The sequence below is a fragment of the Amborella trichopoda genome, chromosome 1 (genome assembly GCF_054954075.1).
Source record: "Amborella trichopoda isolate Santa Cruz 75 chromosome 1, AtrichopodaSantaCruz75HAP2 v2.0, whole genome shotgun sequence".
Lineage (NCBI taxonomy): Eukaryota > Viridiplantae > Streptophyta > Magnoliopsida > Amborellales > Amborellaceae > Amborella > Amborella trichopoda.
In genome coordinates this window covers 56220678-56235700 of record NC_142336.1, presented here as the reverse complement: position 1 = coordinate 56235700, position 15023 = coordinate 56220678, and the positions used below count along the sequence as shown (strand labels likewise).

General features: G+C 34.6%; 1 protein-coding gene across 3 annotated transcripts; it reads left to right on the top strand.

Moving 5' to 3' along the window:
• Window positions 1–2786: 2786 nt before the first annotated feature.
• Window positions 2787–14456, top strand: LOC18440820 (uncharacterized). Of its 3 annotated transcripts, none has more exons than XM_088846796.1 (4): window positions 2787–3158; window positions 9856–9924; window positions 11655–13520; window positions 13879–14456. In XM_088846796.1, the coding sequence occupies exons 3-4, from the start codon at window positions 11825–11827 to the stop codon at window positions 14304–14306; spliced, it is 2124 nt and encodes a 707-aa protein (XP_088702922.1). In that variant the 5' UTR covers window positions 2787–3158; window positions 9856–9924; window positions 11655–11824; the 3' UTR covers window positions 14307–14456. The 3 variants fall into 3 exon arrangements, with proteins under 3 accessions (XP_088702922.1, XP_088702919.1, XP_088702930.1); XM_088846793.1 differs by lacking the exon at window positions 2787–3158 and adding an exon at window positions 9508–9750; XM_088846804.1 differs by lacking the exons at window positions 2787–3158; window positions 9856–9924 and adding an exon at window positions 10184–10294.
• The last annotated feature ends 567 nt before the right edge of the window (window positions 14457–15023 follow it).

The following is a 15023-nucleotide window of genomic DNA, read 5'->3' as shown; positions in this document are numbered from 1 at the left end:
TAAAATGCGTTGCATGATACACTATTTCTAAAACTTGAAATCCATTTTTTCTCATGTCTATACATCTTGATGTCGAGATGATTAATTTGAGGATATTTGGGCATCAAAACAATATCTTCTAATAAATTTTTTGAGGTGGGCTTTAATTTGATTGTTTAGAGCCTCGGCTCTATATAAACTTTTTCCAAATGGTTGATCTTTTAAGTATATTTTGATAAATTTATCCTAAAGATCAATAAACAATCCCTACCATACTTATTTGGGGCCAGCGGACCATGTGTTGAACGTGCTGACCACTTAATCCTTTCCGAATCTATATTTCCATAAGGGTGACGTATCCCACTCTATGACGCATGGGTACAAGAAAAAGGGCGAGCATAGGAATTCTATCTTCCCCTTTATCCTACCGGGCTAAGATTGTCCCAATTACAATGTCAAGTCTATATATTATTTTATTTTTAATTTTTTTCTATAAACTATTTTGATATTAAATTTTGGATGTCCATTCCTTTATTAAACTCGCACTAGTAAAAAATATATATAAAAAAATATTTTTAATAAAATAAAATGACTAAATTATCTTAAAAGTTTCAAGGGGTATTTTAGTCATTATATTTTATCAAAAAATTATTTTTAATATTTTTTATAGGTGTGATCCATTGATAATATAGCACTTACCGAGTTTCATATTCATACAATTTGTATAAAAAAAACTAAAAATAAAATACTTTGAGACGTTGGATCTAAGATCAAACAGTGAGTGGCTCTCTTGACCAAAATTGGATGGATGGATGGTAGGGGGAGGATAGAACTTCTATGCTGTAGGGAAAGCATAGAAACCTTTCCCAAAAAAAAAAATCCATGCACGACGAAGTTATCATTATCCCTCTAATTTTTAAAGATAGCATGTCGTACGAAGAGAGTGTATGTTATATGTAAGGACATGGTTTCTATGAGTCCATTTAGAAGACTCTTAAAATATATTTTTAAAATGGATTTTTGGACCCAATTTTTAAGCACATGTCATCTCTAACACGTCGATCATTAATAAAAATAAATAAATAAAATTTTAAAATAAAAATAATGATTTTATGAAGAAAATATTTGGATTGTTGGTTTCAACTGTTTTTAGATGGACCACCTGTTTGCATCCATCTTTAATATGAATGCTTTATACCTTAGGATTGTATATTGTAGAAATGAGGTCCATCCTGCATGAAACAATTTTCCTATATGTAAAGAGAAATGCGCAAATATTTATAAAAAGTGTCAACCTTATACTGTATGGGTAAGGTGCACCTAAAAAACAAACTAGACAAGATTGTTTTTATGATGGAAAAACCACGAATCGATAATCTTGACCTCGAATTTCATAGACATATAAAAAAAAGGGTTTCAAGTCCTAAAAGTAATTCATCTTCTAATACATTATCTGGACCGTCCATTTTCAAGATTTTCAAGTATGTATATATCTGCTTGATCATCACTATTTCTAGAATTTTAAATTTTGTAATTGGGGGCAACAACAGATTTCATATCATCGTAAGGCTTTACGGCACCGAAATTGCATTTTTGGCATCGTTTTGAGGTGCACCTGTCAATAGAATAAGGTTGACACCCTATACAAACCACGCCCCTTCTCTATTTTATTTCAAAACTCGACTTGAAAAATGCATGATCATAATTGTTGAGAATGGATAATGTGCTAAATAATTGGTCTTTTGTTCATATTTTTATAAAAAAATTTGTGGTAAAACGTGAGCACCGATACCCCAATTGCAGATAGTGGTGGTTAATCGGAGTGTTTACACGAGATAATCAAAAGTCAATCATTATTCTCCAAACTATTGATAAAGGGCAGCCTTTCTAATATATTATTTTGTATAGGAAATTCGTATACGCCCCTCTCTCATCTATCCGATCTGAACAGGTGGCCAAGATAACTTCAATCACAATGTCATAAGTAAATCTTGACCGTTTGATCTTGATGATTCAAATTAATTTATTTTTAATTTTTTTTTACAAATCATATTAAAACCAAATTGGGGCATGGCATCGTGTCATTTCATAGGAGAGCAACTTAAGAAAATTTTTTTTTTTCAAAAAAACATTCCTATCAAATAAAAAAACAAAACTACTCTTGAAACTTTCAAGAATAGTTCGGTCATTTTATTCTATAATTTAATTTTTTTAGGTGCATCCCGATAAGAGGGTGGGACACCTTAAATTTGGTGTCAATATGTTTGTATAAAAAAGTAGAAAATAAAATATTGTTTAAGCCTAATTAGTTCGGAAATTAGATCGGACGGCTAGGAGAGGTGCGGTGTATATGATTTCCCTGCACCTAATGGCATATAGAAATGTTCCCCATTGATAGAAGCAATAGGTTACCTGTAATATACGTTTTTAGAGTATGATTTTTTTTCTTTATTTTTTTTTGGGTAGAACTTTAATGTCCTTTATTGAGCTATATATGGGAATGCAAAACTAAATTCTATATTTCTCTTATGTTTGCTTAATAACCACACATCCTTTGCCCAAATTGCCCATTTATTTCATAAAGACGACTTTCCTCTATCTTCAACTTGCTTCTCAATCAATAGGGAATTGACTTATTGAAAAATGAAAACGAAGGCAAGAGGATACAATGAACCCGAAATTCAAAATTTGGCATATTTTACAACAGGTTCACATGATCAAAATTCGGTGGGTTATTTGATATGTCCCAAATATAGAGAGTAAATGTTGGAAGCACATGGGAGTTCTAATTGTGTTTGGTTTCTTCAGTGATGAAGACCGGGTTCGAGATTGTCTTTTGCAAAGCCATGAAATCTGATGTCCAAGAGTAATTTTGCAGGACTTTCCTTATGTTTGGCGTTGGTTTTAAAGGTGTTTCGTATCAACTTTAAATCGTGTTGTCGATTGAGTTTCAGTTAGAGAGAATGAAACTGTTTTGAATCCCAAATATTTTGATTGGAGATAACTTTGTTTTGATGGCAGAAGAGGTCTCAAGCACAAATAATGCATCAAAACCTCATCTTTCACCGCAGATCACTTGATCGCTGACATGTGGGAAGTTCATTCACTTTGGACATAGTATGAATGAGCCCAAAATTGTAGTAGCTGACTCTCAATCACTCTACAACTTCAGTAATTTTGTAAGTACTTTTAGCTAATATTCACCTTCTTCCAGTCAGAAATAGTAGATCTCAATTGAAGGATCTCTCTTCTACATATATCCTTTGATATGTAATTGAAGGATAAAGATAAATTTTTATAGAGTTGTCAGGAACTCCTAGCTTACGGAATTGGGAATCTCAAATACCGGGATCCGACCCAAGATTGTGTACATGATTGGTTAAATGCGAAGTAGATGAATACAACTATAAATCGGGTGCAAGAAATAATGTAAACATAAAAAACACACTACAACCCTACATGATTTACGTGGTTCACCCTGTATGGCTGCATCCACGACCTCGGCAACTAAAAATCTATTATCACAACGAAGATTACAGTTTTTGGTTACGAGAGATATGTCTCTCTTTAAACATCGGTAAAAACCCCCTACTAATCTTCCCGTCAAAACCCGCTCTCCCAATCGAGCAACACCGTCGATCTATATCTTCTTTTCCACAACAATACCACTACTGGAAAGATAATTTCGAGAGCAACCAAAATACTTTTTCTCTCTAGAATGGAAATTAAATCAACCCAAAACTTCATGGAAATATTGCCTCTATCTAAGAGGTAATGTCTCTCTCTCTTGAAGACCCATCTCTTCTTTGGAGATCTATTCCTATAACCTCCACAGGGGTGTGTCTCAAAATGATGAGTATTGTCTTTCTTAATTCTCTTGTATAGACATCACTTTCTTACTTATCAAGAAAGACCATTTTCTTTTTACAATAATACCTTAATCTTTAGAAGTAAATGTGAGTGTGGTGATTTGGCTATCACCAAACCCGACAATTTTATCAAAAGGGGGAAACTTTTTAAAAATTGGACTTGGCTAACCTGCCTATGAAATTTGACTATAGTCAATAGAGCTTCATGAGTTTCTTTGTCAGTTCCTCATGTTTCTCAATAAAACGTGTTCCTTATCATTCGACACCCTAAAACAAACTGTGGCAACTGAGAAGAATCCTTTTCAATAAGTATTCTCTTAGAATATGCAACTTCGAAAACCAACCAATGTGCCTCTGAGTCATCTTGGAGCACACTCATAACAATTAACTCGTAAACTAGTTCCTATTGATTATTTGAGCTGAAGAAAAGAGTGCAAGAGGCCGAGTATTTGGCTTATTAGTGTTTCACAATAGGTTGAAGTCCCTGCTCAAACATTGGTTTATCTATGTGATCTCCCAACAAATTGATTTGAAGTTTTGACTAGAGATGACCTCCTAACTTAAACTTTGGTCCACCATCAAGATTCCTGAGTGCGCTCCACTGTGATTCATTACTCTCTTATGAGGTTTGACCGCAGTGTTAAGACGCTACAAAGTGTAAGTGATAACTCAGTTCCTGGCAACTACAGATAGCAAGGCTTAGTAGATTCGGATTGCAAATCCTCTTGGCCTCTCTGAAGTTGAAAGTAGATAGTAGAGATTACCACTCAAGTTTTGACAGCAAAAGGTGAACTTGATTGCAGTTGGAGAAAGCCTTACAACTTTTGATCATAGATAGCAAGAGTCTGCGATTTTGATCGCAGATAGCTGCGACTTCTTAGTTTGAGCTCAACTAGGAATTCAATCAAGGAACATGGGCTCACAGTACTTTTCTAAGGTTTTAGACCTAGATCACTCTTTGTAAATGTGGCCTCTTTCTTTGCCTCATAGCTTAACAAATGGTAGGGACAAATGATTCAACTAAAGTAAAACCCTTTGAGCGATATTTTAAGGTAGAGCACCTATTGCGAGATTACAAAATGGGAGTTTTGTGAAATTTACCTTGGGAAACTTTAGTCCACATCTCACTATTCAATATATAGTAAAAATCCCCAAAATAGGTGATTTTATAGATGGGTGTGATTTCTGAATAGCGGGTGACAAGATTGAAATGGTGCATAATATATATGGAAAATGTTGATCACGGGTTCCATACTTTGCATATCCTTCTTGCTGAGACTGGCTGGTTTGACCCAATCCGATTAAGCTTAGACGCACTTGGGGTATAAGTTTTTCAATCCGACCCGACTTTCTGGTCAATGGTGGACTTGCATTTGTTCCAAACCTGATCCGCTCAGAGAGTCGCTCAGTCGACCCAGGTTTAATTGAAACTTAGACTCGGATCTGACCCAACTAGGTCGAGTTTGAACTTGGCCCTACTCAGATATAGATTTTCTTGACCCAAACCTAACCCATTGGATAGGGACTTCAAGTCCATACCCCAACCAGATTCAAGTTGATTGGGCAGATCCATTTGAAAACCTTATTCAAAATAGTGATCCCCAAAAAAAAAAAACAGACTTGAAACCTTAAAATTACTCAATCTTGGCTCCTCTCTCAACTTCTGATCCATCATTTTAAGATCTCGACTTGATCACCCATTCCAACAAATGATGGATTGAGTCCGCATTAACCAAACAAGACTTAAATAATGTGGCAAAATTCCTATTGAGATTGGATGAGATATTGAATATGCAACTTAGCTAAGCCAATGATGGTTCATGAGGATGGATTTGCATAATTTTGGGTCCCTAATCTATCTCCAAGATAGGCATTTAAGGTGTAGTTACAATCACACATACTACTATAGTCCTAGCGTTGTGAAATTTTTTTATTTTTATTTTTTGACAATCAGCTTATGGCATGTGTTTTGCACTATGCCTTGAGAGGTCAGATAATAAAATATATTTGGTACTTAATTTAAAAATCATTAATATATTTTTATTTTTATTTATTTTTGAGCAACTTTTGGTATTATTCTTATACATAATTAATTTCCATCTAATTTTAATCAATTTACTTTACTTAATTTTACCTTTAGGTTTCAACTATTTTATATTATTTAAAATAAGAAATAAATGTTAAAATTGATATTTTATTTAATCAAAATTCGTAGGCAGTTGCTTTGATGTACATTCCTACTTCAATAGTAATTCCTATTTGTCCTTGATAGACTTCGATGAAGCCTATTTAATATCTTAAATATAAATATTTTTTAATATTTATTAAATATTTATAGTTTTCTCTTTCCATTTATTTTCTCTAATATCCTATTAAGACAAATGTTGATAGAAAATGCAATAAATCTTTAAAAGAAGATACTAACTTTTCATAGAGAACTTTATCATTAGATTAAATAATAAATAATAAATTTAAAGAGAACAAGATTTGAGAAATTATAGAAAAAGAAGTTAGACACAGGACTCTAAAAAGCACCGCTCCTTTGTGGACTTCAAAAACCGTACTCCTATCTTCACTTGTTTCGATTTAGAGAGAGAGACAGGGGGGGGAGGTAAATTTCTGTGTTTTTGGCCTGAGCTCAGTCGGATTTAAGTTCGGGATGTCTCGACCCGGCTCGGGTTTGGAAATCTGGCTGGGCCTAAGCCCAACCCTGAATCTAAGTAATTGCAGCCCATGTAGGACCCGGCTATAAAAATGCATTGGGCCGGGCTGCACTAGGCTTGGGTCCTAGTATATGCATATATGAAACATATGTTAAATAAATCCATAATGAATATTTGTAGGGACTGATATCCTTCGAAATTGTTGTTATTATAGAGATTTTATTCCAATCTTTGATTTGACATTTATAGCCTTCTTTTTTATTTTTCTGAAATTGTTGTACTCTATATGTTGAAAGTTCAGGCTTTCAATTTTTTTTTTTTATAATCTTATTTTGGACTTCCAATATCTAAAGTTGTCACCTTCAGAACCTGTTCGGTCCAAAATTGATTTCGGAACAAAAAGCAACATTGAATGTTGAAGGTCCTATGTTGATATTTGAAACAACTTTATGTCTTAAGTACGGACAATTTACACAGATATTAGTGTAAATTTCTCTTAAATACAAAATTAAAATACAAATATGCTACATAAATATAAAATATATATTCTCGGATCATCGGCTTGGCTAGGACTGGCCTACTTTAGGCCTGAACTTAGCCAAAGCCAAGGGGCTCTTGTTTCCAGCCCTGTAGCACTGTAGTCGTGCCCTTGGCGGGTTAATAAAGGGCTATGCAACATAGACACGTGTATCTTAGGATATAATTATGTGAAGAACGGACACCGACACATATGTCAACACTCTTGGACATGTACATGCCACTTTTATTTAAATGTCCACTACATTGTCCCTTTTTTAAACATATTTTGTTTTTTGAAAGTGACGTCTTGTTTTTTAGAAGCTTAATTTTTATTAAGAGCATTTTATTTTAAAAGTAACAAGTATTTTAAAATAAAATAAGTTGTTTAGTATAAAAATTTAAAAAATATTTGCATTTGTTAAATTTTCTATAAGTTATTGGTACTATAAATAAGAAATACAATTCATTTTTTCAAATACCATGAAGCTTTATAGGTTTATCCTTCTCCAATTAGTTTTTCTCTTTGTAAGTTGTGGAACAATGGTTTCTCCTTCTCCAAGTCGTGTGGACCACTGATAAATCAAAGAGAAAGATGTCAGACCCCGCCCTTGATTTGGTGGAGTAATTGGTAGAGTAATTGCGGATCACAATACCCAATGCTTGCAAAGCTTGTCGATATGTAATTTTTTAATGGGTGCAATTTTTAAAGAGCCGAGGGAGGCTCTAAACAATCAAAGTAAAACACACTTTCAAATAATGTCAAAAAATGCGGTTTCAATATTGGAAATCTTTGTTATAGCCTTAAAATATATTTTCATCTTTAGTTATAAAATTTAAAGCTTAAAAAATAGTGTAGATTGAGCAGATATATAAAACTTGAAAATCTAGAAAATTGATGGTAAAAAAATGTGCTTCAAGATGCACTACTTCTAAAGTTTGAAATCCATATTTTTTTATACCCATGCATCTTGATGTCAAGATGATCAATTTGAGGATGTTTAGGCATCAAAACAACTTCTTCTAGTGAACTTTTTGAGGTTGGCTCTAGTTGGCTCTAGTTTGATTGTGTAAAGTCTCGGCTCTATATAAACATTTTTTATTTTTTAATTGGAGTGATTCAATAATCATATATTTCAAATATGTAAATTACATGTATGCTTTTTACTTATATAAATAAATTTCTATGTAGGTTACTGCAACCGGTTCCCTCTTGAGAGAAAATAGAGTGCATTCTTCTTTATCCATTAAGTGAAACGCAGTCGATTGCTACCACAATGAGCACACGACCTTGTACACGTTAATAGCAATTTAAAATTGCTCACAAGGAGGCAAGATAATTATAAATCAGGTCTATATAGGCATTGGGATTTAGGATTAAGACAACATAGATGGACCTCCATGAATTGACATTGAAAACATGATTTCTAATGAATCACTATCAAAAAGGGATTGTTTTATTGAAGGTGCGAGTAGGATGACCATTCGATTTTAGATGAATGCAATGTGCCTATTTTCAATAGTTACACAATTAGGGTGCTATATTTTGAATTAATGGTTAGCTAATACTCTATAACATTGTTCCATATTGTTATCATACAGCTTCTATAATAAATTTTGATGAATAAAATTTAGATTCACAAAATATTTTTTTTTTTATTGTTTATTTATTTATTTCAACTTTTTGGATGTTTTACTATTATTGTATGACATGAATTATTGTATGTATAAATATAGATATGAGATTTTAATATATGTATATATAGATATACATATTTATATAGATACTTATATATGGCATGTACATGTCGTGGTGTTTGGATGTCATTTTCTGAAGTGTAACATAAATAAAAAGGCAAGCTTAGCTATTAGTTACTAATTATATCAATATTTTTAGGGTGTGGTTTTCATAAGGTTGCAACTTTAAACAATTCAATTAAGGAGCACATTCAAATTTGATCATAACATATTATTTTGATGTAAAATATTCTTAAGATATCTTAAAATCTATTTTCATATCTAATTGTAAAATTTTAAACTAAAAAAATGATTAAAATCAAAGTAGATCTATAAACTTATGAAAATTAAAAAAATGGATGGTTTAGATAATGTGTTGTAAAATGTACTATTTATTTAATAATCGTACATCCTGATATCGAGATGCGCAATTAGAGAGTTTTTCAACATTCAACATTCAAATAATAATTTTCAATGTATTTTTGAAGTGCTTCTGTAGTTCTACATTTTAAAGTTGGAACTTTATATAAACTTTTTTTTTTAGTTTTCTCATATGAAAGGTATCCTCTGCACCAAAAGATATCTACTACACCTAAAATTCTAAAAAATTATCATTGAATTTAATACGGATCTCTAAAAAAAAAAAAAAAAAAAGGTTACAGAGGTCTTTTAAGATCCTAAGTATTAGGAGAGTATCGGATCATTACTTTTTTTTTTATTATGCCAAAGGGGGCACTCATATTTTTATTTTTTTAATTTCCAACAAAATATAGGTGGATTAGCAATAATATGGGTGCATAAATCAGCGCCTTCATCATCAGCGTGAAACGTACCACTTCTAGTTCTTCTCTCGACATTTGACACTTCATCAGTCACAAGTAGTGAGAGAGATTGACTTTCCAAATTCCAGAACAGCCCCTGCCATTGAAGACTGATTATGCTACACCATTTTCTCTCTGCCTTCATTTCCATGCGTGCTATTTTTTGTGGGTTTTCTTCTATTTCTCTCTCTCAACCCCATTTCCATGCATGTTAATTTTTGTGGGTTTTCTCATAACTTTTTCTCTCTCATTCTTCAATCTCAAATTCAGGACGCCCCTCTCTAAAAGTATGATTTGGGGCCAAGACAACTCTTTTCTCTCTGACTAGCCCCACAAAAGGTATGATTTTGATTCTCTCTCTAGCTTCAAACGCAAAGTACTTTTTTTTTTGACAAGAGTAATGAATATTATTAGATCATGATTCAATCGCAAGGTAATTTTTTTTGGTTTTCTTGTGTAGATTCACATAAATGCCATGTTGCTATGTTCAAGTTTCATTACATAGAAATTTCATGAACTTTAATGGTGATCCTTTGGGGTCCTAGACATGATGTGGTTCTACATTTTAAGGTTTCTTCCTTTTTGTTTTTTCTTTTAGTTTTCTCATATGAAGCAGAGGAACATTGCATCTGAACCATTCAAGCAGTACAAACTCCCCTTTCTTAAAATGGAGTGAAAAAGTGTATCACAGCATATTTGTCAAAAAAAAGTATGTATGTCTCAGATTATATGTTTCAATATGCCAAGAATAAGAATATGTTTCAGAGTATATGTTTCAATGTTCCAGTTCCAGGAATTTGAGAGAGAGAGAGAGAGAGAGAGAGAGAGAGAGAGAGAGAGAGAGAGAGAGAGAGAGAGAGAGAGAGAGGCTTGTATGGTTTTTGTAGTATAACTTCTATTTCTATTTTTTTTATTTATTTTCAAGTTAGAGATGGGCCCAATGCATTTATTTGTGAGTATAAGAAAAAGGATACCATAAAAAAAGGGATTTTTTTATTTTGGTAATGTTCAAGAAAAGAAAAAAGGATTTTCAGTAAAGAAATCATTTATCTGTCGTACATAGAGGTCACAATCATTTCCACTCATTCCATGTCAAATTGGTATTATTATTGGTGGATGATAACCATGTGCAAGAAGTCATCATACATGGTAGATAGGCCTTTTTTTGGGTGAATTACAATTAGGCTTTTAATGGCTGCTTATGTGATCTCACTATTTGGCTGCTTATGTGATCTCACCATTCTGTTTCTTCAGTGTTCTTGTAAAAGGATGATACTATGTTTTCCTTGGGTATTTTCTAAGAGAGAGAGAGAGAGAGAGATTCATGTCATTTTCAGTATTTAGGTCTCATCCTGAGTGTTTGATTTCTTGGGTTTCTGTTGGAAACAATGTTCATCAACTCGGCTCAGGCCCCGAACTTGGGCGCTGCCTGAGGCGAGTAACTCGGGTGAGTCATGGGGCAAAAAAAAACACCCCTACAAAGACAAAAAACTGAAAAATTGTTCAAAATAAAATGAAAAGTAAAAATCAAAGGAAGCTAAAAGCAACATCAAAAGTCTAAATAAGATGAAAAAAAAAATTATACAAAACATGGATCTGGAAAATTGATTTATAGTTGGATAACTTACAAAAAATCTAAAAAAAGAGCGAAATATAAAAATAGGACAAGGAACACTCACAAATCAAAATCAGAAACATTAAAGTTACATACACAATTTAACATAATTTTTATATTTTTCTATTTCTTATATAACCTTGAGTTTTACCCGAGTACTCTCGGTCGAGTCCCAGAACAGTGGTTAGAAGTAGAACCAGTCGTTATTGGAATTCTGTACCGAGTTGGGTTGCAGGTTCTTGAACAACTAAATTTGGAGAATGGTATTGCCACCTTTTCACTATCAGCAGAATGACCATGAACAGAGTATCATTTTGGAAAAACCACATTTGCTATGATATTTTATCTTCTCTCTTTTTGCTTGCTCATTACTTTAGATTTAAAGTTTGAAACTCAAAAGTGAATTGAATGCCTTAAAACTCCTCTTACATTGCTTCCCCTCTTCTTTGTTCAGTTAGAACACATCAAAGAACAAAATTAGTTGCGTTATCTTCAAGGCACCCCTCATAGCTTCTCAAGGAGTTACTAGCTTCTACATATGAATATTGCTTAAGAATTTTCCTCAGAGGCAGTGCCCTGCCGCTTCCCTCTCTCGGTCGAAAAATAGTAATTTTCTGGTCAAGGATGTCAGTTAATAAGGTTCCAGATATAGCTTGGGACCATTGCACTCTTCTTGGTGGAAAGAATCGTAAGGTCAAGTGCAACTATTGCGGCAAAGGGGTGACTGGTACTAATCGTCTCAAGTATCACCTCGCATGTATACGTGGAGATGTGATGCCTTGTGAAAGAGTTCCTTTACAAGTGAAAACACTGATGGAAACTTCTATACTTGAAAGGTTGAGACAAAGATTGACCAGTGAGATTGGGCCGGAAGACCAAAATTTTCCATGGAGCAGGGATTTACGCAAGTTATACGATAAACTTCAATCAAAGTCTGAGGAATCCAAAGCCACTAAATCAACTACTAACAAGAAGGGGAAGGTAGACATAGAGAATAAACTCAAGAGGAAGATGGAAATTTTTAATCCTGTTTCTCTCGCTCTACAAGGTTCGGATGACAAATGGAGGCATGCTTGTAGGTCCATTGGTAGATTTTTCTTTGAGTCCGGTGTTGAAATAAGTGCTTCTGAGTCTCCTGCCTTCCAGAGCATGATAGATGCCATAATTAGCTGTGGTTTTGGATTCAAGAGCCCAAGCGCCAGCGAATTAAGAGGTTGGATCCTAAAGGAAGAAGTGAGAGAAGTTAATGAGCGTTTGAAAGAGGTGAGATGTTCATGGGCAACGACAGGGTGTAGTGTATTATGCGATACTTGGACCGATGAAGAGGGACGAACTTTCCTAAACTTTGTTGTTGACTGCCCCAAAGGTGCCATATATCTCAAATCTATTGATGCATCAGAGTTCATTGAAGACTCAAACAGTTTATGTAATTTAATTGAGAGAGTCATTGAGGAGGTTGGAATTGAAAATGTGGTACAAGTAGTCGCTAATAGTGAATTTGTCCATATGAAGGACGCGGGCCGAAAATTGTTGGAGAAATATACGGGTATCTTTTGGAGCCAATGTTCAGCACATTGCATGAGTCTCATGTTAGAGGAGATAGGTAAAATGAATGATGTGAAGGTGCTATTGGATGACGCAAAGTCAATAACAAGGTTTATTTATAACAAAGCTCAAGTTTTGAAAATGACAAGATTGCATACGAAAGGGCGGGAATTGGTTCAACCTGCCAAAACAGGGATTGTTGGTTGCTTTCTTACGTTGCAAAGTATTGTCTCCGAGAAAGAGAACCTAAGGAACATGTTTAATTCATCTACATGGAAGACATCTATTTGGGCATCTCGAACTGAGGGAATTGAAATAGCAAATTTGATTTGGGATCTCAAATTCTGGGAAAGAGCAGAACTGGTTTTAAAGGCTACAGTTCCACTTATTCAAGTTTTGAACTCGTTAGATGATAAACCTTCGATGGGCTACATTTATGAGGCCATGGATCAGGCAAAAGAGACTATGAGAAGGAATTTTGGAAATGATGAAGTGCAATACCTACCATTTTGGAAACTTGTAGATGACATATGGAACAAGAAGCTCCATAGCCCTCTTCATGCAGCTGGTTATGTCCTAAACCCGATATACTTCTATTCAGTGGATTTCTTTAGTGATGCAGAAGTTTCCAGTGGTCTCATTGAATGCATCGATCAGATGATTATGGATCTTCACTTACAAGACATGGTACTCCAACAGCTTGAGGAATACAAAGCAGCCAAGGATGGCTTTGCAGAGGGGATGGTTATTAGTCAGAGGAATGAGTGTCTCCCAGGTTTGGTGAAAAAAAAAACTCCTTTTTTTTCCCTAAAAAAAAGAAAGACAAAATCAGGTTGTATAGGAAGAATACTATAATCCAATGAACTAAGGAAAACTCATAGTCCATCGGGTCATCACCATCCATATAATTGATGGGTGGTGATAGACAGAGTGGGACCCTGCATTGGTCACGTCTTGATCTAGTGGGTCCCATTACCTCCGTCTCTCCAAATTGGACTCTGGTTTCTCCAAGTTCGGATTTTAAAGGAAAATGAGTTTGGATTGTAGTGTACTTAACCTATGACATTCCTTCATCTTTTTGTACTTGGTTTTCTGATCTGTCGCTCATGTTTTCAACTGAATTGCGAATGCAGCTGAGTGGTGGTCATCATGCGGGGGGCACTGCCCAAACTTGCAAAGAGTTGCAATTCGTATACTGAGCCAAACTTGTACAACCTCTAAATGCAAGCTTGACTGGAGTTTGATGAGGCAATTGCATTCAGGGAAAAGGAACAGAATAGAACAACAAAGGTTGGCTGACCTGGTCTCTGTTCATTATAATCTCCAATTGAATAATATCAAATCACCTCTGAGAAGCTACAGACCCACTACAGAAATGGAGTTAAACCAAATGAGTGATTGGCTTGTTGGATTTCAAGACCATGGTGAAACTTCAAATTGGATGGATTTGGAGTTTGAGGAAACTGAGGTTGCTGACAAGGCTTGTGACCAAGGGCTTCCGATCTTTCAACCCAAGGAAGAATTGGACTTAGAAGATTATAAAAACCAGGGGGTGAGCTAGCAAAAGTATTGACTGGGAACTAACAGAAAACAGGAAGATCTGCATTCTATCTATGTAATTACAATCCCCCCCCCCCCCCCCCCCCAAAAAAAAACGAAAAATCTGAACCCGGATGTACATTTAGTCTATGTCCATTCTTTGTTGCCTTCATGGCCAAGTCTTGCTGGCTACCAAGATTTTATTTGTTAGGTTTCTTATATAATCCGTGAAGACTCGGACTCCACTGAGCCGAGTGCCAGACTTTGGCTCCGGACCCTGGCCGGTCCTGATCCAAGTGGCTTAAAACACTAATCCAAAGTAATCAACCTAAGCAATTGACTCTCTCTCTCTCTCCACTATATTTTCTGCCTATCTTGCTGTATATTCAAAATTGTATTGCACTAGAAAATGAAGAAAGAATTGTGGTGTGGGGTTCATGATTCTACTAAGGCGGAACCAAGGCCTGTTCTGCAAAACTTGATGTAGTTTAATGGTGCATTCAGATCCATTTCTGGATGCTTTGTAGGGCAGATGAGCTTGGTTTACATGAGTACAAGCTTCAAATTGAACTCCTAGAATTCCCTCTTACAAACCAGGTGAATTGAAAAACATTGATGACGAGCTCAAATTAAATGTTTAATAAAGTTAACAGGAAAATCCAATTTTATTTTCTAAATTTAAAATTAGTTCTTTAACCTTCATATTTTGCGTACTTGAGTTTGACCTTTCTGAGAGCAT